At 51.5% G+C, this 25,258-nt stretch overlaps 2 protein-coding genes across 2 annotated transcripts; both read left to right on the forward strand.

Moving 5' to 3' along the window:
• Positions 1 to 5,149: 5,149 nt before the first annotated feature.
• On the forward strand, positions 5,150 to 8,983 carry HOXC6 (homeobox C6). The gene is made up of 2 exons (XM_081059579.1): positions 5,150 to 7,077; positions 7,816 to 8,983. The coding sequence occupies exons 1-2, from the start codon at positions 6,678 to 6,680 to the stop codon at positions 8,121 to 8,123; spliced, it is 708 nt and encodes a 235-aa protein (XP_080915705.1). The 5' UTR covers positions 5,150 to 6,677; the 3' UTR covers positions 8,124 to 8,983.
• Positions 8,984 to 11,276: 2,293 nt separating this feature from the next.
• On the forward strand, positions 11,277 to 14,893 carry HOXC5 (homeobox C5; the record flags this gene model as incomplete). Its single annotated transcript, XM_081060886.1, has 2 exons — positions 11,277 to 11,730; positions 12,428 to 14,893. The coding sequence occupies 2 exons, from the start codon at positions 11,277 to 11,279 to the stop codon at positions 12,640 to 12,642; spliced, it is 669 nt and encodes a 222-aa protein (XP_080917012.1). The 3' UTR covers positions 12,643 to 14,893.
• Positions 14,894 to 25,258: the final 10,365 nt, after the last annotated feature.

A 25,258-nucleotide genomic window follows, 5' to 3' on the forward strand; every position in this document is an offset into this window, starting at 1 on the left:
CACCCTGGGGTGCTGGACTGACATTACCCCCAAATTGTGCTCCTCCCCTGGCCTCTGGCCTCTGCCATGGTGCTGTAGCCGCCCCTGTTTATTGTGTCTGTGAGTTGTTTACTTGTTTTGTCTGCTGCCACCCTGCGTCAGAAACCCGCCAAACCAGCAAACTCAACGAGGAGAACAAAGTGCAGCGCTATCCCGAACTCCCTCCCCTTTCCGGCACCCTGCTCCCGCCATTACCTCTTCCCTCACTCTCCCTTTCTGAAGGGAGGAAGCAGAAATTGTCCTAAAATAAGGCAGCTGTTTATAGGGTCAGGGGAATTATGGGGACATCATAAAGCTCCAGTGTCCTGGTGGTGGAGAGACTTGGAGCCCTCCCCTTGCCTTCAGCTTTTCTTCCTTCCCCCTGGCAACTGCTTGGTTAAGGGGGCCATAGTCACGGAGAAAGTTGAGCCCTCCTCATCCCGCTCCCCACTCGTTTCTGCAGGAATTTTCCCTGAGACACAGGTTGTTGGATTTTAAATCAGGATAATGTTGGCGGATTCATGGAGGCAGATAAAGCATGTCGCTCTCCCCTCACCCTCCCTTTTCAGCCCCCCAAAATAGCAGTGAATTTAAGCAAATCCTACAAAATTAAATTGCCCCTTTGCTAAAGATCCTATAAATCTCCAATGCCTCCAGGTATAGAGTCAGAGAGGCCGCTGTTCGCTTCTAATTTTGCTCCTGGCTATCAAATCTAAAAGAGTATCATCGAAGTAAGTAATATTCTCATTTCTGAAATTAATTTCTCCCTCCCCATCTCTTTCCCTCTTTTCACCAGTACAGATTAAATGGTTCTTTCAGATCTGCAAACAATAAAGGATAAAATTATTTATAGGGAAATGAGGACTATGTTTCATTGTTGGCTTATTGTTCCAGAACATAATAACATTTTATTTGCAAGTGGGAGAACTTAGACCAGGGGAAGAAGAAGGGGAAAAGGAAAAACAAGTGAGAGGAGGCAGAGCACCAACACAAAACACTCCTGCTATATATAACTTTTATGACACTTACAATTTCCTCATGACAACTCACTGTGACGTCATAAATGCCGCGTTCTTGAATTTTACAATTCTCATAAACCTCCAACATGGGTCTAAGCAGTCCTTGCTCAGTATGGAAGGGTGTAAGAGAAGCCAGGAGGTTGGGGATCCTTTGGCCTCATTCTGGGGGCCAAAAATCTTCTGAACATTCTAGTTTTTAATTTTTCCTCCTGGATGAAGCAGGACCACTTGCTTTACCTCCCTGAAATGTCACTGGGGTCTGAGTTCTCTCCCCATTCCCAGTGGGGATGAGATACTGTGTCCGAGGGCTCTCTGCATTCTCCCTCCTCAGCTGATAATCAGCTGCTTGGGATAGAAGTGGGAGGCCTGGGGGCCAAGTCAGAAATGATTTCTTCCAGAGGGAACCAACAGGGGCTCAGGACTGAGTGTGATGGGGCACCTATTTTACTTTAAAAACCTTCAGCCAGAAAAGTGAATTGAGAAGCCAAACAAATGCCGGAGTGGGAGTTGGTGTCTGCTGATGGTAGTAGCATTAAGTGGAGTGGTAGTAAGGAAAGGTCAGGCAGCAGTCTGGAAAGAGAGAGGGAGGAGAGAAAATATGATGTGAGTTAGCAAAGCCCTCCGTGTACCTTTCTTCTCTGTTTAATGGCAAATAAAACAAAAGCAGCTTGGGCAGCCTCTAAACCTCCTGGCTCGAAAGAGAAGTCGCCAGCCCAGGCCTCGGAGTGTTTGGGGCAGTTCTTAGGCGTTTGACATGCCCCATCTGGCCTCTTCCTCCTTCCCCCCCCTTTGCAGACCCCCAACTTCATTCAGCTGGCCAGCCTGGGCCCTGTCCCCAGAATATCAGTACCCCCAAATGGATTCCATTTCCGGGTTGGATGTGTCAAATTTCACTTTTCTCCAAGTGTCTCCATGCCTGAACTTTGAAAGGAGAAGGAGCATTCTTTCGGGGAATGCAATGTGCGTATGGGGAGGTACATGCTCAGACAACTTCCCCCACTATGAGAAACTGGGGGCTCCTAGGCCGAGCTATTCTTTAGTGTCCCCAAGCAGACCCAGTTCCCTGCGTTCAGGTTCTCTGGCGGATTGAGAGACTCTGCAATCCTTTTTACTCCGGATTCTGTGGAGATCAAAGGAACATAAGTTCCTTTTTATGCACAAAACACTAATCATTTAGAGCAGGATTTATTCTTTTAATTTTTAAATAAAAAAATCTAATCATAAGCCAGTCGGGCCAACTGAGCAGTCGCTCTAGAACAGCAAAGCCTTAACCAAACAGTGCGATTGTGAGGTAAGCTGAACAATTATTGAAACTCGGCTTTCTCTGCAAGAGGGATTTCAGCCCTCGCCCAGTGGCACAAAAGGGGCCGGTAGGGCAACCGCTCCTCTCACGCTCTGGAAATCCAGAATTGGGGAGGGGGGTCGGGCAGCTGCAGTGGCTTCCAGGCAGTCCAGTGCCCAGACCGAGCCCTGAGTCCTACAGCTCTAATGTCCAGGTCCCTGAGCAGCCTCCGTAGGCTCCAAGCTGTAGTTGGTGGTGCCGGCAGCCAGGAATGGAGTATGTGTATCTGTGTGCAAGGCTGGGTGGGTCACAGACATCCGCGCAGAGTTGTGGGATCTGAGGAGAGAGAGAGGATCGGCAGAACACAAACTAAGCAGGACCTCTGGAAAAGATTGTCCCCAAATAAAAATTCCGGATCTTATCCCTCTCACTTCAGATACCCTTCTCCAAGAAATTAATATATTTCCCAGAGCAGAATGGAAAGCAAAGGCAAGCAAGGTGAAGCCTGCCCACGAACACTGACCAAAGTCCAGTCCCACCCGCCCTCTTCCCAGTTCAGAGGTCCACAGGCCCCTAGCCCGTGGCCTGGAGCAGGGTAAGGCTGCAGTAGGAGTGCTTGACTCACCCTGGGAAACCCTCAAGTGCCCAGCCTCCAATGCGACCCTTATCCTTGGGGGCTCCAGGCCAGTGACTGCCTCCCACTCAGGCCTATGGGACGCCTGCAGTAAGTTCGCCTCCTATAATTAGCACTCATGAAAAGCATGTGTTTTGGGTTGGGGGGGACTGGAGCTGTGAGCGGCAACTTTCCCCCTTTATTCTTGTTCTGTGTTTTTTGAATTCTGTTTTTGAATCCACTAATTACAGCTCCCAAAGCGAAAATCTGCTCTAGCCCGACAAACCCCTTCGGAATGCTTGATTCCGGAGGCGGAAGGGGCAGAGCGACTCCGAGACCTACTGGCCTGATGGGGGGTGTTCTCTGATTCTCTAGGCTTGTTTTATAGAAACAAAGAACAAGTTCTCCCCCACCCTTCCTAGCACTTGTGCATATTTACAGAGCTCAACTGCAGTTTTAATAAAACATCTGTTCTTGCTTCTGTTGATGAGTTTCCATAATTGTTTTCAGACAAATTTAACAGGAAAATATAAATATATTTAGAAAAACCCAAGTCCCAGCTTTCCCCCCATAGACAGTCGTTCTTTCGCAAAAAAAATAAAATAAAATAAAATTAACATGAAATGAGAAAAGGAAAATTTAATCCAATGGAGGGAAGATCGGGTTCATCTGACCTGCTCTCCCCCCTTGGAGCGAATCCTTCCAGCAAATTTCAGCTGCATAATTAAATATCTAACTAAAAGAAGGAGGCTTCTTTCCTCAGGAATGGAAGGTGATTGGAAGAGAGTGTGTTGGAAATTAATTTGGGGGGAAATTATTTGTGTTTCTGCTTCCTCTTCTGTCCCCCTTCCAGCATTTCTGTCTTTTTCCCCCAGCAGCTGGTTTCTGTTCATTATAAATCGGCGAGACCTTTCAGTCTCTGCCCTCTGTTTAGGGACGTAATAAAACACTTAACTTTCCGGGGCTGAGACTTACATTCTACTCCTCAAGTCGCCCACCCCCAGCGCCCACCGCCTTTAGGCACCAAAGGAGACTCTCCCCAACTTTGGGGCCCCTTTCCCCTCCAGACTTGGTTTAGGAGGGGCTCAAGGAAACCCAGGCATCCTTGCTGGGGAGCTGCAGCACATGCTTCCCCAGAAGCCCCTTCTTTCTTCCAAGGTCCTTCCTTCCCGCACCCACCCATAAAAGAGATTTAAAAATACATAGAAAATCAACACTCATTGAAAGCGAAACCTCATTAAGACATCCTATCTTCCATCATTCAATTTGTTGTACATTGCAACAATTTAATATCTTGAAGGAAATATCACTGACATGATTTATCCCTCTAGCAATCTCTCTCTGAGATGGAGGGGGTGGAATTTACTCTTTCTTTGGCCTATTCTACGTGTTACACTACTACCCTTAGGGCAGAAATGAGGCTAGGAACTCTGAGAGTGGCTATTTGTGTCCAGGGGTGCACTGACTTGTTCCTTAGCTCAGCCCCCTGGGTCTCCCCGCCCCTAGTTCTCTCTCTCTCTCTCTCTCTCTCTCTCTCTCTCTCTCTCTCTCTCTCTCTCTCTCTTTTGCCCTCCAGGGGGCCTGGAGCCCCAGCCAGCTGTTGGAAACCTCTGTCCAGGCATGCCATGAATTTGAGGACAGCTGGATTCTAGAGCAGGAAGCAATTCACGCTGGTGTCTGTATTTGTGTACCTGCCATGTCACCCCAAAATGAGACAACTCATCTCAAAATTTCTTTCTTAATTTAAGAAACTTCCTCTATCCTTTCATCTTCATTTCCTTGAGGAGAAGAAAGTACGGTCCAAGAGGGGAGATCTTTGTAATTATAGGGGTCTTTCCCCTACCCTTCTAAATACAAACAAATTACCTTCCTTTCTGAAGGATTGGGACTGTATTTTTAAAAAGCCAACACAAATTGTCTGGCAGGAAGACTCTTCAATCCCTAACGAGGTTCATGTATTAACTAACATGTTGTCTCCACCAGCTCATACACACTGTCTGCTTTTGGGTTTGAAACTTTATTTTTCCCCCCTAGCGACACTCCAGGGAAACCTTAACGTTACAGAAGATGAATAAACGAGTTTTTTCCCAGCGTAGTCCCGTTTATGGCTTTATTGCTACCCATTGATTACTCCGCTTTGTTACACAGAAGGAAAAGATCATAAAATCCAGCGACATCCGGGTCCTTGTTATAGCCACCCCCCCAAAAAAATGATGAGGGAAAAATATGAGCTTCCACTGCTCCCTTCGCTTGCCCCACTGCCCCTTCTTTGTCAACTCAAAGCATGTTCAGCCTATGTTACCATATTAAATTAAGTTTGGATTAATCAGGAGAAAAACCCCATCTGCACACCTTCCGCTGCTTCAGTTCACCCACTGCCGGCTTCCTCAGAAGCCTCGAACTCAGCTGCCTTTTCCTAACCTTCTCTTCTTTTTTCCAGCCCCAAGATGGAAAGAAATGGGGGTGGGGGCTGCTGAGAGGCTGGGCCCCACCAGGTGTGAGTGGCCCTTGGGTGAGAGCTCCTTAGGAGCCCTTTGCTGGAATCTCCAAGCCCCAGAGCTCAGGTCCACGGGCACCTCTCTTGGCAGGGCAGAGTCCGGAGGGGGGCAGGGGGCTTCTGACCTGTGCACGGGCTTTAGCCTGCTAGACGCTAACTGTCTATCAGAGCCCCACTAACCTTCTCTTTCTGGTTGGATCTTATGTGAATTATCCTACCAGCCCTCGCTGGCTCCAAATCATAAATTCTCACCAACATAAACAGGAGTTGATGTGTCTAGAAAGACTCTCCGAGTTCTTTCTTCTTCCTTTCTTCCTTCCTTTTTCTCTCTCCCACCTTTTGCTTCTTTCTCTCCCTTTTCTATTGTATTTTTATATATTCTCCCTTTTAGGGAAAAATGCTGCAAGAGTTCCCCCAAAAAGGGAGTCCTGAGGAGGAGGCAGAGAGGGGCTAGGAGGAACAGCAAAGCAGATGCCTGGCCCCTTTGCCCACCTCAGCTCTGCCAATCTATCTTGAAGTCTCACCCTTACTCCTTGATGCCCCTACATTCCCCCTTGCTCCCCACATTCCCCCTACATTTAAGACTCTCAGTCACACTCTCCTTCCTCTGAACATCATGTTTTCTGCAATTTCTTCCTACTTTTGATTTTTTTAAAAAATTGGGGGGAAAATGTACTCGTTTGGTGATGAGGACTCACTTCATGGAGTGTCAAACCAGGATTTCCTGTAGGATTTCTGGGGATCCCCCCTGAGCTGGGAGGGAGCTCCTCCCATTGAGAAATCAGGATGTAATTTTAGAAGGGGGCAGATATAAAAGATGAAATCAGATTGAAAATACAGGGATTTCTCCAGTTCTGGCTCTGGCCACTGCACAGCAAAGTTAGCTGGGGCTGAGGGATTTCCTTGGAGTGCAGCTCTCCTTCCCTGGGCCCCAAGGCCCTGCTCACGGACATTCACCCTTCCTTCACCTCCAAATCAGTTCCCTTACGTATATATATTTTAAAGAAATCCAAGTCGTACTTTCAAAGCACACACTTAGTCTCAACTAGGGAATCAACAGAAGCAGAAGCGATTTTTTTCCCCCTTCTTGACATCTGGCTTGCGATTGGCTGGAAGGGGGTCAGCTGACTTTGTCATTTTGTCTGTCCTGGATTGGAGCCGTCCCTATAACCATCTAGTTCCGAGTACAAACTGGAGACAGAAATAAATATTAAAGAAATCATAGCCCGACCAGGTAAAGGCAAAGGGATGAATTCCTACTTCACTAACCCTTCCTTATCCTGCCACCTCGCCGGGGGCCAGGACGTCCTCCCCAACGTCGCCCTCAATTCCACCGCCTATGATCCAGTGAGGCATTTCTCGACCTATGGAGCGGCTGTTGCCCAGAACCGGATCTACTCGACTCCCTTTTATTCGCCACAGGAGAATGTCGTGTTCAGTTCCAGCCGGGGGCCGTATGACTATGGATCTAATTCCTTTTACCAGGAGAAAGACATGCTCTCAAACTGCAGACAAAACACCTTAGGACATAACACACAGACCTCAATCGCTCAGGATTTTAGTTCTGAGCAGGGCAGGACTGCGCCCCAGGACCAGAAAGCCAGTATCCAGATTTACCCCTGGATGCAGCGAATGAATTCGCACAGTGGTGAGTTTTACAGCTCCAAGATATAAATTAAATAAACTGAACTGGCTTTATGACCGGCTTCCCTAGAAGAACGGGCGGAGAGAGTTTTTTATGGCCCCATAAAAACAATCACGCTCGTCTCCTCGCCGACGCCGAGACAGGGCCCCCTCTTCTGCCCCCTCTGCTCGCCTCCCGCTTGCTCGCAGGGGCCTGGCCCCCTCGGCCCCTGACGGATTGGAGGGCTCCAAGACGAGCCGAGGGGGCAGGAACAGGGCAGGGGATGAGGGGAGGGGACAGGGGGTAGGGGAACCCCCAAAGTCGAGTCAGGCTGAGGAGAAGGGAGGGGGAGAGGAGGAGGCAGAGAAGTGGGGAGAAGTTTCCAAGAAGCTAAGGTGCTTGGGGAGGTGGGGAAGCCCAGTCGTTGAGGGATGGGGCCCTCATCCCCAATGTTTGGGATTTTTCAAGAACCAGCTTTTAGAATTAGAGCTTTACTGCCTGATTCTTGGCCCCCCTCCCCCCCATACACACACACCATTCTTTGGGACACACACCTCCCAACCTATGGGGGAAACTGAACCAAGTTGGGATCCTGGCTGTACCCCCAGAGGGGGTGGGGCAGGGCAAAGGGGAGAAGGCTGGAGCTCGAGGGGGCCCTGAGCTGCTGGCCAAGTTGGGAGGGTCAGGACTTTGCTAGACTAAATCGTCTGCGGAGGAAGCCTTGCTGATTGTTTTTAGTGTGTTTTGTGCCTGGATCTCTAGGGGTCGGCTATGGAGCAGACCGGAGGCGCGGTCGCCAGATCTACTCGCGGTACCAGACCCTGGAACTGGAGAAGGAATTTCACTTCAACCGCTACCTAACGCGGCGCCGGCGTATCGAGATCGCCAACGCGCTCTGCCTGACCGAGCGACAGATCAAAATCTGGTTCCAGAACCGCCGGATGAAGTGGAAAAAGGAATCTAATCTCACGTCTACGCTCTCAGGGGGCGGCGGAGGGGCCGCAGCCGATAGCCTGGGAGGAAAAGAGGAAAAGCGGGAAGAGACAGAAGAGGAGAAGCAGAAAGAGTGACCAGGACTGTCCCTGCCACCCCTCTCTCTCCTTCTCCCTCGCTCCCCCAACTCCCTCCTAATCACACACTCTGTATTTATCACTGGCACAATTGGTGTGTTTTGACTCCCTAAGACAAAATTAGGGAGTCAGATATGGACCTGAAATTCAACTCTGGACCCCCCACCCCTCACCGCACAAACTCTCTCACCAAGCGTCTCCTCCTCCTTGCTCCCTCGCTAGCTCGTGCTCGGCTGATCTGCAGGCCCTTTCCCCGCCCAGGCCTTGGGGGCTCCGGCCCTGAACCTCGCTTCACTGTCCACAGATCTTTCTGCAAAAGAGGACTTGGCCTCCCACCTCCTCTGTGCCCCCTACCCCTGCCCCCGCGCAGAGAGCCGGCTCCCGGGCCCGGGGCCTCTGCTCCGGGGCCTCAGGGCCCGGCCTGGCTGCCGGGGAGGGCGGGAGGCCCAAGGAGGGCGCGTCGTGGCCCCACAGCAACCCCCAGGGCCTCCCCGCAGCCCCTGCCCGGCCCCTCTGCCCCAACAAATGCCCAGCCCAGGCGAATTGTATTTAAAGAATCCTGGGGGTCATTATGGCATATTACAAACTGTGACCGTTTCTGTGTGAATATTTTTAGCTGTATTTGTGGTCTCTGTATTTATATTTATGTTTAGCACCGTCCGTGTTCCAATCCCATCTTAAAAAGGAAAAAAAGAGGGAAAATTACAAAAAGAGAAAAAAAGTGAATGACGTTTGTTTAGCCAGTAGGAGAAAAAAAATAAATTCTAAAAAAAATCCCCTCGTGTTACCCTCCTGTATAAATCCGACCTCTGGATCCGTTCTCGCATATTTAATAAAACTGATATTATTTTTAAAAGTTTATATCGGGATTTCTGTTAATTCGCTCGCCTGCCGGCCTCGGGGTGAAAGTTGGAGCAGGCTCCCAGTGCTACGCGTCTGCTCGCCGCCTGCAAGCCCCCAGCCCCTGCACTAGCCTTTCCCGAAGCCAGGCGCCAGCCCTGGTTTCCTCTCCTGGTGATCTCGCTGGGGGGCTGGGAGGCCTCTCTGGGCTCCCTCCTCGGAACAACATACTCACCCCGTAAAAAAGGCCGCATGGGATTTCGATAGGGGTGGAGAAGGAGCCGGGGTTAGTCACATTGGTCTCCAGCCCCACACAGGCCTTTCTTTCTGCCTGTGATACCCTGGGGTTCTTGTCTTCTGAACCCCGAGTCCCAGAAGCCAGAAAAGCAGCATTATCCAGGCACCAGGGATACCCCCGCCCACTCCCCGAGTGAGGAGGGAGCGCCCAGTAAGCAGCCCCCTGCCTGCGCCAGGCCGACTGTTGCGAAACGTGGCTGAGGCAGAGAGCGAAGGGGAAAGAGAGGACCGCAGGATTTGAGCCCTTCGCCAGGGATTGAGCGATTCAAGGACATCTCGAAAAAGAAAGCCTGGAAACTGAGCTTTCGCCTGCTCTGGGACTCCTGACGTGGCTGGGACAAAATTCCTTCTTCCTTACAGCCCCAGCCCCAGTCTGGTTCTTCACTCTTTCTTCTCCCCTCAAACTCAGCGGGTGAGGAGTGCAACCAGGCCCTAACCGTTCCCCAGCTCAGGCCTTCTCTCCCTAAGCCCAGCCAGAGAAACCTGAGTGGACCTAGGGTGAGGTAGTGAGGGGGTCTCCCAGAGGGAAAAAATCCGCCAGAGTTTTCCAGACGTTCCAGATCCCTGCCAGCGCCCCCTCCAGCGCCTCCACTTGCGGGGGGCGAGGGGGGGGGTGTGGCGGGAGGGGGGCTTCTCCTGGCAGGGGCGGAGATTTCCTGGGGAAAGGCAGGCAGGAAAGAATATGACTTGGGGCTGGGGAGAGGGGTCGGAAAGGGCCGAATGGCGGCAAAGCCCCTGGCCACGGGCTGTGAAGGTAGCCCAGACGCCTGCCCTGCCCACCCCCATCCCCTCACCCCCAGCCAGGTCCTTTCTGAGCTTTCAAATAGCTCAGAAATTGCTATCTGGTGGACCTTGTGGATCCAAGTCCCTGGAGAGCCTGGTCCAGAGGCTTTTTCCCCATAGGGCACAAAAGGGGCCTTTTCCTCTGCCCTACTCATAAAACATTTGTGGAGATTTGAATCTTGCTTCTCCGTTCCCTCATTAACATCTATTTTCTATCCAAAATATCTAGCATAGGTACCACTGAGGGTCATACACAGGGAGGCAGAGCAGTCCTTCAGGCTATTGTGTCTGGTTACACACACACACACAATTTAAAATTGCCTTGTTGCCACTCTGGGGTCTCTGGCATGGTGAGAAGGTCTACTCAACTCTCCTGGCTCCTCACCTCCAGGCTCATCCCAGAGGTCTTAGCACTCAGCCTCATTACCCCCCACACCCCACCCCATCTAGTTCTGCCCACCCAGGACTCCTTCTGTCTACCTTTCCAGAGGCTTGGTTCACTTTTCATGCTGACAAGTACCTCCTTGGCATTAGGAGGGCCTGGGGATCCCCAAGGAGAGGAAACTCCACATTTGGTTTAGAGAACCTGAGATAAGCCCCTCATATGTCCAATCCCCATTCCTCAGCTATTTTTGAAGATTGGAAGGCCATTGGGATGGAGAGGATGGAGCTATCTATTACAAAAAAACCTTCAGTTCATCCCAAATAAGGCCCCATCGTTCCTTAAAATTAAAAACAATGTAAAAGGCCATTCCAGAGGTTTGTTGCAGCAACAACCAGCTTCTCTACAAGCTAGAAAACCCAGCGGCCTGGAAGGAAAAGCCGGCGTGCCAGACTGCAATTCCTCTAAGTAGGCACCAGGTGTCGCTGTGGGCTCGTTGTCCCGGCTACCCCCCAATTCCAAGAACCATTTTTTTTTTTCTCCCCCTTCTCTCTCTTTCTCTCTCACTCCCTCTCCCCCTTGGTTGGGCTTTGCCAACATATCAAGATGCGTTTCGCCGGCTTCCATCACTAACCTCCCGGAGGTCATCAAGCCAAATTTATGAGTGGCCGCTCGAGTCACGTGACTCTATTTAAGGCTCCCTTATTTGGGAAGAGCGCATAGGATAAAGAAAGAGATATCTCCACCTATAAATTGTGCACTTTGGAGAACAAAAAACCCCTCAACTTCAAAGAGTCACAAATCACCCTTAATCAAAAAGGGTGCAGAAATTTTTTTGGGCCCTCCCCGCCATGAGCTCCTACGTAGCCAATTCATTCTATAAGCAGAGCCCCAATATCCCTGCCTATAACATGCAAACTTGTGGGAACTATGGATCGGCCTCAGAGGTGCAGGCATCCAGGTACTGCTACGGCGGATTGGACTTAAGCATCACTTTCCCACCGCCTGCGCCTTCCAACTCTCTCCACGGGGTAGACATGGCTGCCAACCCCCGGGCTCACCCCGACCGCCCCGCCTGCAGCGCCGCGGCCGCTCCGGGACACGCTCTGGGCAGAGATGAAGCGGCTCCTCTGAACCCCGGGATGTACAGTCAGAAGGCGGCTCGCCCAGCGCTGGAGGAGCGAGCTAAGAGCAGTGGGGAGATCAAAGAGGAGCAGGCGCAGGCAGGGCAGCCTGCCGGACTGAGCCAGCCACCGGCCCCGCCACAGATTTACCCGTGGATGACCAAACTGCACATGAGCCACGGTAAACTTTAGGACTTCATTTTGCGCGCTCGGGTCCGCCTGGGTTTTATAGGCCATGCGGGGCAAATAAAGAAAAAAAACCTGAGGCCATAAATTTTACGATCCAGGCATCAATGGCTCGTAAAACTGTCCACTAAAAGGCTTAGAGGCTGTGTGCGCCCAAATTTACGACGACATAATTGGATCATAGGAACAAAACGTGTATAAAAGGCAATATTCAATTTTTGGGGGAGAGGGAGGGAGTTAAAAAAATAGAGGGATCTAAAGGGTGAGGAGCGCGGGGCTCCAGAGCGGGGATCCCCCCGCGGCTCCCTCCCTCCCCTGTGGAGCCGGCTCGGCCGGCGCTCGCCGCTCCGGAGGATTCCAGCGACTCGGGAGGGGCGGGAGGGGGGTCCCCGGTGCTCGGATCTCGAGGGTGCTTATTGTTCGGTCCGAGCCTGGGTCTCTCTCTCCCCCCCACCCCTCAGCCCCTCCGGCTGTTGAGTGAAGGCTGCGGAGGAAAGTTTCCTGCCTGGGCGGAGGCGCCTCTCCCGGGGCTGGGCTGGGCTGGGCCGGGCCCGCCTGCGGCCCGCCGGGCCTGTCTCGTCCTGCTCGCCTCCTCTCCCTCCCGCCGCGGGTGGGGGCCTGGGGCTGGGATGGGGACGCTGGGGCGCTGTACGCTATTCACCCCTTCCTGGCTTGGGGGGTTTATATTCCAGAGACGGACGGCAAGCGGTCCCGAACCAGTTACACGCGCTACCAGACTCTGGAACTGGAAAAAGAATTCCACTTTAACCGCTACCTCACTCGCCGCAGGCGCATAGAGATCGCCAACAACTTGTGTCTCAACGAGAGACAGATCAAGATCTGGTTCCAGAACCGCAGGATGAAGTGGAAGAAAGATTCCAAAATGAAAAGCAAAGAGGCTCTTTAGAGGCAGCGGGGAGGCCCGCCGAAAGCACCCCGAGCCCGCTTTGCTCCCCGCGCCTTTCCTTTTCGGGTTTCCTCTCTCTATATTTTGGGGCAAGGGCGGTGGCTGGAGCACCGGCTCCCGGGCCTCGCAGACAAAAGCGCTTTCCCTTGGCATTCTGTATCCCCACCGACCCCAGGTTCCCACCGGGCTGACCGCGCTGTCTGGACTCCCCTCAGTTCTGCTCAGCACCGGGGCCCAGGGCAAGCTCCACAGGGGTTCCCCTGGGGCTGGGGCTTACGGGTTGGCACTGACCGAACCCGGCCTGGGCCGCCTCTCAGGCTTCCAGCCCCAGCGTGGCCCGCTTGAGTTAAAGTGGGCCCTTCAGGCGCCGCAGGCCCCGCGCCCCGACCCTCCGGCCTCGCCCTCTTCTTTGTTCCGGGTTTAGGCTGGCCAGGCCGGAGAGAGAGGGGTTGTGCCTGGGGGAGTAGGGCACCAGACTGGGGAGGGGGGTGGCTTCCGTGTAGCGACTAAACTCTAGATGTTCATTTTATAATAATTTGCATATGAAAAGGGGGAGATGACTGAAAGTCCGCTAGGGCCCCCTTGGTTGACCTACGCTCTCCAAACCTTCTCCCCCAACCCCAAAGCCTGAGAACTTCTCCAGCCTACACCCTCTGCATGCCCTCTCAGGCCCCCAGCCTCAGACCACTAGCTAGCTCAACTATTTGGATTCCCTACCCCAGGGACACCAGCAAGCGGTTCTGGAGGCTCCTGGCTGCCCAGTAGTCCCTGCCATGACTTTCTGTGCCATCCTGCCCCATCACTATTGTACAACTATTTATTGACTCCAGGTCTTTCCTGAAACTATATTTTGTCATATCAAATAAAGACAAAGAGAGAACAGGACTAAAGATGCAGCAGATCCTCTTTGTTTGGGGCATGTATTGGGGCAAAATTGTCTAAATGGTCTGTGGGGTGTAGGGAGATGGCCCACAGCCTTTAAACTTCTTCTTTAAAGGAATTTTTAGGAGCTCCTAGGGACATTGAGACAAGGGAGGAGAAACTGAGCTCCTATCCTGATCCCTGGCTTCAAGAAGGGCCTCTAGGGGAAGCGGAGGGCACCCAGGCCACCTGTACTGGCCTGTCCCCTGCTGTGGCTATCCAAGGCATGCAGGCCTCTGCACCCCATTCTCACCTTGGCTGAGTGGATTCTAGGCCTCTAGACTGGCAGCGACCCTCACTGTGTGACAGAAATAATCTGTCTCTGCACTGCTCAGATTCAGGCCTTTTCAGTCTCTTAAGACCCAGGACTAAGTGGTCCCTGAGGGGTCTCACTGGACATAGAGGGAAGACTGAGCCCTCAGCCTAAGGGCCCATTTGGATCCTCAGAAAGAGTTGTTACTGCTGGGGGAGTTGGAGGAGGTGTGGCTCAGCTTTCTCAGATACTGGGGAAGAGGGAATAGGGAGGGCAATATGACTGGCAGGAAGGGTTCGGACTGTATCCCCCACCTTCTAGGGCACAGGGTTATGCAGGACAAATAGCTGGGAAAGAAGCCACATAGACCAGTGCCTGAGTGGTGTCTGTTTGCTATCATTTATCTCAGTCTCTGGGATTTTGTGTAGGGGGGTGGGCTAAAGAGAAGGGGAAAAGGCAGATAATTCAGGTGGTGTCTGAGGCTGGCCTAGGCCCAGGCTCTGCTCTGCTCGACTCTTGGGATGGAATGGGGGAGGAAGTACTTTTAGGAGAAACAAATGTGGGAAGGGTCCATAAAACTTTACAGCATTTCCTCTCCTGCCTCCCACAATGGGGTGATTTCCTGGAGCCAAGCCTAGGCCCCCCACTCTAGGACAGAGGTGGGGTGGGCAGAAGTACAGGAGCGGGGCAAGAAGGCTGCTCCAGCAGCCCAGAGGGAAAGAGAGCAGAGAGGCTCTGGGGAGGAGCAAGGGAAATATTTATGATTATTAATTCGGATGCTCCTTGGATTTATTATAAGGACTGACCTCCACATCCTACTGCCTAAGCTACCTGTCTGTCATTTTTTAAAAGACCCAAGAACCTTTCCTTACCCCATGCCTAGCACGTAGGAGGTCTCACCAAATATTTATTGAACTGCACCCATTGCTGCACCCTTCTTCTTCACCCTTACTCAGTCCAGGTTAGGGCACCCATAATGTTTCTCCTCCACTAGTGCACAGTAGTCCACCCAGCCCAGCACCAACTTATCTCCTCTCAATCTCCCCCTCTCTCTCTCAAATAAAATGTGTAATTTTCTTCAGGGAGTTATTTTAATTTTTTCTCCATGCTGAGTAAAACTATTGGGCGAGCGGTGAAGCGTGGAGAAGTACTGGCGTCTCCAATGGGTAACAGTTAACTAAGAAAGAGGCCGTGGCACCCGCCATCACCCACCCCAGCCTCCCTGGCTGCCGAGGCCCTGCACTTCCTCCCCAGGGGACGCACCGCCCCAGGGAGAGAACCAAGGGCTTTGCCAGGGTGAGGACAATGTTGCTCAGACCCGCTGGGCAGGGCATATCAGCCCTACCCTGCACTGACTGCCTCCTCCGCACAGGGTTTGGGCCTCTCTTTCGCTAGAGGAGCTGGAGGACTGACTCAAGTTGGCCAGGCTTGGGTAGACACAGCCATGCCTGCCTGCTTTCCCCCTTTCCTGTCACAGTCTGCAGCTCTGCGCCCAGCCAGCCTCTGCTCCAGCGACATCAGCAGCCACAACCTAGCCAGAGGCCTCGGACCTGCTCCCCTGTACTGGGAGTGGGTACAACCCAGACCCTTGCTTTCTCCCTGAGCAAAGGCTTCTACTTTGGAATCTAGGTCATTCCTCCACTAGCCAGCCTCCTGGAACAATCTCCAAGTACCAGGGTTTGGCAATTGCTCTCGGGGAATTAGTGGAGGGGCTTCTGGGTTCCAAACAGAGACCATGGAGCCTGCCTCTCCACTTTGCCCTGAAACCCACCCCCTCTGGCAGTGAGAAAGAAGGGGAAGAAACGTGACTTACCTTCCCGGGGGAGTGGGAAGAGGGGGACACGGCCCACTCTGAGCAATTAGAGGAGAGAGGAGGAAAAAAAATAGGAGGAAAAAAATATCAACACGACCTCGAAGGCGACAGGTCCTTATGGAAATAAGTAAGTAAATAAATAAGGATCCACCCTCTCCCCCCTCCCCACCCTGCAAGGGGGGTGTGGGGGTGGGGCAAAGGAGCAGCACAAGGGCTTTTTAGTGTAACTGAGCATTAGAGAAATACGCACTGCTTCTATGTGAATTTAGGAGTTTGAAACTTTTGGAGGTTATTTATGTGAATGGCCTGAAGGCAAGCCCGTGAGTGGCTCTTGGGGGACCACGTGATGTCATTAAACCAAGTTTTATGGTGTAGGGAGAGCTGACAAACCCACAATATATTTACATCATATATAATCTTAACTGTCCAGCCACGCAGCTGCTGGTGAGGTTTAATGCTAGGACAGAGGGCCTGGCAGTTAGAGGGGATTACGGCGCTGGGGATGATGGTGAGAGGTTACATCTTTGAAAATGAATCCCAGGCGAACGCTGTAAGTTAATTTTCTCTCTCTGACCCTTTCTCCCATTTACCTAATCTTCCCCCTCCATGAGAGAAGGCAGTTCCCACTCATTAAGGGGAGGGGAAGAAGGCCTTCCCAGGCATCCCCAGGCTGGGGTGGGAGAAGAGAAAAAGCCGCTGGGAGGTAAGAGGATGGGGGAGCTTGTCTCCCCAGCCCAGCCCTCCTCCCTGCTCCTTATTCCCTCCAGCAACTGGGATAAAGAAAAGCCTGGGTTCTTTAGAGCTCCACGACCCTTTCTCCCTCCTCAGTTAGGAAGAAAGACAGTGGTAAACACATGGGTGTTTGGTGTTCGGAGGAGTGTGTAAACTCTAGGCGCAAGCGCAAAGTGCCTCTGGGACCCCCTGATCCAGGGAGGGGCCAGTGGCCCAGAGCCCAGGCAGGGTGGGCAGCTGGGGAGGGAGACAGAGAAGGAGGGCTTTGGGACTTCTGAGCCCACAGACTGCGACCTAAAATGGCAGAAGCATCTTGAAGGTGGCCAATCGAACCCCAGACGTCCCAAAGCATCCTCTTCCTCCTCACCACCAGGCCTGGGTGGGCAGCTGTCCCAACCTCTCTGGGGCCATTGTGATTTCATGCCTCTTCCCCCAGCTGTTGGCGTCTTTCCTGGCATCCCTAACCCTTTCCTGAGGTAAAATTAGGCCATGGAGGCCTAGAGGTTCCTGCTGTGAGTGGAGTGTAAGTGGGTGTGAGGATGGAGGCCATGTCTTTACTAGGCTCGCCAGGAAAGCACCCCAGCCCTAAGGAGACAGTGGCTTCCGGGACAGAGCCATCAGGGCCCAATCTGGGCATGGTGCCCTGGGGCCAATCTCAGGCTAGGGCTCCCTTCCGGTTACTAGGAAGGAGCAGCAGAGGCGTCCGGCAAGGGAGGCACGTGTCCTCCACACCTGTGAGTGAGTACTGTTCTGTGTGTCACCCCGATCTAAGCCAGGAAAGCGACAACGTATGAACTCAGGCTCCTCCAAGGGGACAGGCCAGAATCTCCAGGGAAGAAAGACAGGGTAGAAGGCCGGCCCATGAAGGGCAACTTTGGAAAGTGGCAGGGAGCGGAGGGCGCGAGCCAGGTCTGCAGCTTCGGGGGGAAGGAGTGCAGCCTTGGGGCGCCAGGGCTTCTGGGCACCCGCTTTGTGAAGAGGTGCGTTTGGGGAATGCAGAGAGTATTTACGCTGTTAAGCTTGCCCCCGCCGCCCAAAATACTGAAGAAGAAGCAGGATCAAGCAGAGACGGAGAACCCAGGCAGATTCTGAGAGGGTGAAGGGGGACAGAGACCCAAAGACTCCGGCGTGTGGGCCGGAACCCCAGTCCTCGCTCCAGCTGTCTGTCGCCTGAGTGAGGAGCGCGGGCGCCGGGCGGGAAAACTCCCCCGACTCCTTCCTTCTTGGCCTCACTCCCTCGCCAAGACTCCACTTCCTCATTTTTCCTCCCCACTCTTTTATTTCCCGGGGAAGACTTAGGACCCCAGAGGATTCTCCCCAGCAGACCATCTGAAAAGTTAACTCTCAGGTTCTCCCTTCCGCATTATCATCCCTCCTCGACTCTGTCTTCTCCACCAGTTTGTGATTTTAAAAGGTTTCTGAAAACTTTCCATCCAAGCAGCAGAGAAATGCAGTTTCCCTTGGTCTCTAACGACTCTTCCTTCCCTCCAACCTCCCCAAGGACTTAGGGAGCGAGGCTAAGAGCGAGTCTAAATACTTTAACTAAGAATTTAGCCAGAGCCGAAGACCCACACCCAGGCAAGACTCGCCGGCCTCCCTGACTCCTGGCCAAATCTCAGGCCCATTCCCTTCCGCTTCTTGTAGAGGGGTGTATGGGTGTGCTTCTGTTTTACAGATTTACACCGCGTCTCTTGGGGGTGGGGGACGGTGTCTCTGACTTCTTAGTCCCCTTTTCTTTTTCCTAAGAAATTCCATTTAAATGTCACCTCCTTTTCCTCCCCCAGTAATAATAGATCGTCCTTCTTTTCAAATAATTTACATCAGCCAGTTTTTTACTGTTTTGTAGGTTACATACAAATGGAAGTAAGTACAAACGGGGCCTAAGGTTCTTGGTTTTCCCACCCCTCCCCGCTCCCAAGTCCGAATTGTGGGGGGGGGGCGGTGTCTCTGGAGAGAGGGATGGGCCGTCAATCAGGTGCCAAGGTGCCCTAGCCAACCCGGAAAGCTTTATATTTTGTTCCTAAGTCTTTAACCCTAGAAGAGGTCAAACAACCAATCAGGAATGTGTTAAGCAGGGTCACATGCCCCCCACCAACCAATCAGCCAAAAAGTACTTAGTCTGCCTCGCCCTACCCCTTCAACTCCTTTTCCTCACTCTCTCTCCCCACCAACCTCTTTGGCTCCTGGGTCTGCCTTATCTCAGATGGGAAGGGCGTGAATGATGCTGAAAATAGTCCCCTCCCTCTGTCCCTGAACCAGCTCTGAGGAGTCTTTGCCTTGTGTCCTATAGTTCTAACAAAGTTGTACCTCAAAGTCAATCTCAATTATACAGGGATCTGAAGTGGTGAGGGTGTCATCTAGATTGCTCCCATTTTGGCCTGTGTAATCATACCCAATTCTCTGGGCTTTATAGATGTAGACTCTAGATTAGGCTGTGCAGCAGGTGTGGATATGAACTCCAACCCTGCATTCAAATGCTGACTGTGATTATTCCCTGTGCACTCACCTTGTACAAGTTTTCATTCTCTTCTGATCTTCTTGAAGACAGGTGGAATGATTAGAAGAGATTTCTTTTGATTTGTGTGTTTGGAAGTGCTTCAGGAACCATTAGCTTTATCAAACTGCCCTTGGCATGGTTGGGGGGAAGGGAGCAAAAGTGGAAACTTTTTGAAAGTTGTATTTGGTACCTGTAGTTTTTTGAATAATTTTGAGCTAGTTGAATGAAGGATTCTGGGAAGGGGAGTAAGCACAGAACATCAGGACTCCCCTTATTAAACAGTGGATGCATTTGCTTGAGTCCCTTTCCTTTCCATTCTTTTAACTAGATATAAATAATAATAGACTACATGATAATCCTGTGTCTTGGTCAATTGCTATCAAAGGACACGGCCACTGAAGGTGTTGATCTTAGTGTTTATGTTTACGTGGGTGCGTGTATGACAGAAGTGTTTGTGTTTCGTGAACATATTTGGGCTGGCCCCTGAGCCAATCCACTCATGGAGTGGGTCTAGACAGGCATTTCTCCCCTCACTGCCCCCCCCAAGTCTTCAGGGCTTTGTTCTATGGTTAATTTTCTGGTTAAGCTCCCCTCTCCTCCCCTTCTCCTTCTGATTTCCTGCCCTCTTTGCGCTGACTGAGGAGTAGGAGTTCTGATGGGCTTATGCCACCCAGACCTCTAAGCCCTCTTCTGGGGGTGCCAAGGGTGTAGGACTGCCAGGGGTAGCCTAGTGTGAGTTGAGCTTTGTCAGCATCCTCCTGCTTGTTTGTCTCCTGGGTAGGGCTGATTTGGTCCAGGTGGGAAGGACTGAATGTGCAGCCAGAGGGAGGGCAGCTCTTCTCAGAAATGATCAAGTCCCCGCTTCCCAAGTCACCTTCAACCACACTGCTCCATTGACCTCTTTCATGAGTTATAATGAAAGCTCATATACTTATTTTCCCCTGGGAGATAGTATGATAGTCTTGACAGAGCCCAAACCTCACCTCCAGTGGATTTCTCACACTGGACTTTCCAGATTCCATGAAGTTGGAAAAAGAAAGATAGGCAGGATTGGCAGCACTGAGAAGAGAGATTTTATTGCCTCCATCCCTCCTAATATCCATGCAAACTTTATCTGTCTCTTTGACTCTCCTTCTCTGTGTTAATTGCTTTGGGCTGAGTTTCTGATTTAAAACAGCATCATCCTGGGCTTCAATTCCGTGTTTTACTGAGGAGACAAACACCACTCTGAACCTCCTTCTCAGTGGGACTGGAGACCCTAAAGCCCTTTGAGGTGGAGAAGGGAGAGAATCAGGACCCCAAGCTAAGGCTTTTGGGGTTGCAGATTCAATTTAAGGAAGAAACTAGGCTGCTAGAGGGCCAAGAAAATCATACCCCCTTTTATTGTGCCCTTGTAACCCAGAATGTTGTGTCTGTTCTGATAATATCTCCTTCATGGCTTTGATGGGGCCCCAGGAGCCCAAGGAGTCTGGACTGAGGAACTGGGATTCGTCGAGATTTCTTGGTCCTTCAATCCTACAGAACTGTGGTCCATCTCCTGCTCCCATTCCTAAGGCTCACTGAGGGGCAAAAGAGAACCGAGACACCCAAGAGGAATCACCTCCTGGGAGGGTGGGGGTGAAATTTAGGACTTGGGAAAATTGAACTGGGTAATCCAGCACCTTGTTCAGCCTCTGATGACCAGGTCTTAAAAGCTACATAAAAGGCTCTAGGCATGCTGGGAAGCCAGTTCAGAGGTTGGGGGAGGCTACTTCTCTATACCTGACAGAAGTACAGAGAAAGATCTAACATGTATGGATTAGGTGGAATGTGTGGGCTCAGTTCTCTAGAATCCTTCACTACTGCACATGCCAACCCTTTCAGAGAGGTAGAGTAGGCTGAGTTCTGCCCTAAAAAGACCCCTACTTCTCCCAGCCCTCCGGGCCACAAATATCACACCTGAACATGCAGAAGTATATGTAGGTGCCCACGTGTGGTATGAAAGAGGTCTGAAGCCCACAATAAACCAGACTTGAACCAACTTCCCAGTCTTTGTGTGCCCTCCTTCTTCCCATATGCCCAGCCTGGAGACCATTTGTCCTACGCTCCCCACCCCGGCCCTCAAGGCTTAGGCAACTGTTGAGTTTCCTTCCTCTGCCTCTCTGGAAAATCAAAACCCTGGAGTATCCCCCACAAATGGTGGCAGCCAAGCTCTTGATGACCTTTTTGTGTCCTGCTGGCCTGTTGTGTTGCGAGGGGTTGGAACGCAATAAAGGACTATGAGGCCAGACGGTTATCTGATCAAATCCCCCCTCTATCCTCTGTTCCAGGATCAAACTCCAAATTTCTCAGGGATGATTCTTTGCTCAGATGGTGAACAAAAATCTTGTCTAGTAAATACTAATTTAGAAAGGCAACTCTCTGGCTAGAAAATTGTGTGTGTGTGTGTGTGTGTGTGTAGGGAGTAAGGTCAGGACCCTCCTTTTAGATTGTGTCTCTCCCCCTCCTCTGGATAGAGGATAGGGGCGTGGGCCAGTGGAGGTTTTATTGAGGGTGCTTTTCCTGTTAGGAGTAGCAACCCGGTCATAAAAGCCTAGAGGAGGCTGTTTTGATCTGGTGACTTCTCAGGAAGTAGCATCTGAGGTTTTGCTTTGTAAATCACTCTCCCCCAATCTGGCTAGCTAGATTAGATTGCACTTCCCCAAGACCACCTGGGGCCCCTCTATACCTCCCTTTCCCCAGTAAAGCAAAGGAGAAAAATTAAAAGGAAATCCGGGCTCCAAAAATCCTCCACCTCCAATAAGAAAGGGGCTCATTGGTGATTTTTCCCCTCAAAGTTCCAGATTTAAAAATTGTGCAACCTTTCATTTTCTTTTATCCACTCAGACCTTGGTCCCCCAACCTTTCAATTGAAAAGGAACTACCATCAAAGACAATCAGCTTCTGAGTCTGGTGGTAGAGACCATGACTCCTGGGGATTCTGCTCTCTTCTGAAGCTGCTGTCTTCCTATGACTCCTTTATGAGCCCCAAACCCCTTCTTGACAAGCTGGGACAGGTATATAAAAGAAAGCTCATGAAGAGAAGGGATGAGAATGAGGCATATAGAAGACCCCATCGAGTGCTATGTGATTGGAGGAGACTCTCTGCAATTTGTGACTGGTTTTATGTAATTAAGACGGGTGCAAGGGTGTATGTGAAAGCCTACAGCCTGGTCACATTTCTCTCTAACTGAGCTGTCTCCAAACAAAATCATATTTTACCTAAATGGCTCCATTTTGTAATGTTAATGAGCCTTCCTTTCCTAAAGACACCCCAACTTCCCACCAGGTCCTTCCCCTGAGCCTGGGGCTACGGAGCTGAAGGGCAAAGAAGTGAAGAGCCCTCTATCTCCATCTCAGTTTGGGCTCCATAAGTCAGGACACTTTCAGGCCCAGGCATCAGGGCTCCTATCCACTGTCAGAGAAATGCCCCCATATGCCAGAAATGAGGCCATAGATTAAATGAGTTCCTGGGCCCTCTTAGCACTTTTATAGGCTCTAGTTTACGTTCATTTATTTCCCAAAGAAGTCTGGGCTGGGATATCCCAAACCCAGAAGCACTAGAGAATTGCCCTCATTCCTAGGACTCCACGCAAATACACGTGTCTTTATAGAGAGCTGAGCAATCCTTTAGCTGTACATGTGAAAATGTATTTATAGATCGTTCTATGTCTCTATAACAGGATGTATGTTTTATATCCCTCTCTATTCCACATTTAAATGCAGATTTATAGATCTCTAGATTTATAGATCCACAGTGAACATAACAGTCCTCTGTCGAATTCCTGTGCGCACATTACCAATCTTTCTATAGTGTTGGATGTATATGCTACGATGTATTGGTACAGCTCTCTCTAAACATCTAGATGAATATTTGGTGTTTTTTTCTCACTTGAAAAGAACTATGCATGTTGCTAGATCTCTATTTTGAAAATTTTACCTAGATTTATGCAAGGACCCCAACTCATAAAACAGCTACATATTGAAGCTACATATTTGGAGATCTTTATAGTCTTTGCAATTTTGCTGCAAACTTAAATATTTGAGCATATATTTAGAGATGGTTCCATAATGCATATATCTATATGTAAGGGCATGGATATCCCTCTGGAAGGATTTAAACTTATATCTTTTGATGTTTTACCTATTAAAGAGAGTGATTCTGATTCTATCTCCAAGGCTATCTTCAAATGTAGTCCAACTGAGTTATCTGATCCCTGAAAACCCACTGTAGGGACGACAGCCTCTCTCCAGGCTGTCCCTGTGACCTGAAGTCCCACCCCAGGCTCCCCAACCTGCAGTACCTCCTAAGACAGCCAGTAAGGAGAAGGGGAGAGAAGAAAGGGGAGTCCTTCAGCCCAGCTCCTCTTAGCTCCCAGGGTGGAGAGGCTGACAGAGGCACAACCCAACTGGGCCTTTGACATTTCGGGCAAAGGGTGTTCAAGTCCCGGACTATTTTTGTAGTGTGCCCCAATAATGCCAGGGTCACTGCCCGACCCGTCCGTGCCCCCTCCCCAATTGTTCTTGGTGCCCAGGGCCCAATTAAGCGCCGCCCGGCTCCCAGCAGCCGCGCTCTTATCGGCGGGATTGATGCCTCGGCGGTTCCTGTATATCATTTCCAAGATTTTTTCTGTCCAACTCCTCGGCTCCTTTGGCTTCCGCGGCTTTGACTAATGATTGCTACAGATGCCAACGTCTCCAGAATCCTAATAGCCAGGCAGGCGGACTCTTATTTACCCAGCAACATTGCTGTGGGGGGAAGGGGGTTGGGGGAGCAGAAATTGGGGTGTTGTAGATTCGGGGACAGGGAGAAGGTTGTGACCAACACAAGTTTCACTGAACTTCTTCCCCAGTGAGAAAGACATTCCCAACTCTCTCCTCTCCCGGAGGAGGAAAATGTAATCATGAAATACTGCTAATAGTAACTCACTCCTTGCCACTTTGGAAAGGATCAAAGAATGAACAGGCCATGGGAAAATAATCAGAGAAGTGTTTATTAGTTGTAAATAGATGAGACATTAAGCGGGATACCAGTGGTTTGAGGAGGAAAGTTTTTTTTTTCTTCTGCAGGAGGAAATGGGAGAAGGAGCTCCTTTTATTTCATGTCTTCCCCTTCCGATCCCCACCCCAAATCTACTCTACTCATAAATGAAAATTCCTCCCCTCTTTCCCTTCCTCCCCCTCACCTTCAGTCCCTCCGGCATAGGGGCTGCCCGGTGTGTCCCTGGACAGAGGTGCCCGAGGCCGCTGCGGGTGCCCGCGGGGCTGCCAGGGCCAGGGGCCTCTGTTTGGGGCTAGAGAGCAACCCCAGACCCCACGGCCAAGTGCAGGTTGGGGGCTCCGAGCCTCCAGCCCTGCGGTCCCGCTCGCGCTTAGTCGTGGAAAGTTATGGCCGAATTTGCTTTTCCGGGCGCTTCTGGGCCGCGGGCGCGGGACTGGGTCTTGGGGGACGTGGCTGGAGCTCCCTGCCAAGCCCGGAGCCAGGCACCGCGCTTCCTCAAGTCCCAGTGCAGAGCTCGTCATACACCCCTCACCGGGGTGAGGAGGAGACACAGCACCTCGGGCAGCCTGGCTCCATCCCAGGCGTGCAGTGAGAACTCAAACACCGACTCTTTCTCTATCAGAGAATAATGGAGCACAAGATAATTCAGAAAGGCGAAGGGCAGGACCACAGTCTCAGCGCCCCGCGTGACGGGCCGGCTACCGACCCGGCCGCGCAGAGCCAGGGAGGACCATTTCGCCGGCGTGTAGGGCGAGGCAGCAACGGGACCGGACCGAGGCCGCCCGAGGGGCAGTCTCTAACTTACAGCCCCGTCAAAAGGACCCGGAAAGACAAAAAGAGAGCCGAACGATTTAAACAGTCGGAGGCAGAGGCATCCCGACGCGGCGAAAATCAATCACGTAATTAAAACCGGGAAAGGGCGAGGCCAGAGGCTGGGGGTCCGCAGTTTGGAGGAGGTGTCCAAGGTGCGGGCCGAGGCAGGCTAACGGCCGCGGAAGGGCTGGCCCGCCCGGGCCGAGCGCCGAGGGGCCGCGGGCAAGTTTAGAACAGATCGCTATTGATTCCCGCTCGGCTGGGAAGAGCGAGCTGGGTGTCCTCTCCCAGGCCGGATCTTGAAGCCGCCGATGGCCCTTTCTCGGGCTCTCCCACTTTTATGAGGTTGTGGCGTGTGGTTAAGGACTGACTGCTCCCTGGATCCCAGTGGTGCCACGGATCTGCCTGGGCAAGTTTGTCTGAGAGCGCAGGTGGCCCCGAGATACTGCCTCTGGGTTTGAGGGGATACAGGGAATTGGCACCCTAGTTTCAGGTACTTACATATCGGCTTTGGCCTTGATTCCCTCACCCCAGGAATCGAGGCTTGTCTTTGGAGTGACTCCCATT

Source organism: Rhinolophus hipposideros (genome assembly GCF_964194185.1).
Source record: "Rhinolophus hipposideros genome assembly, chromosome: 9".
In the NCBI taxonomy this organism is placed as follows: domain Eukaryota; kingdom Metazoa; phylum Chordata; class Mammalia; order Chiroptera; family Rhinolophidae; genus Rhinolophus; species Rhinolophus hipposideros.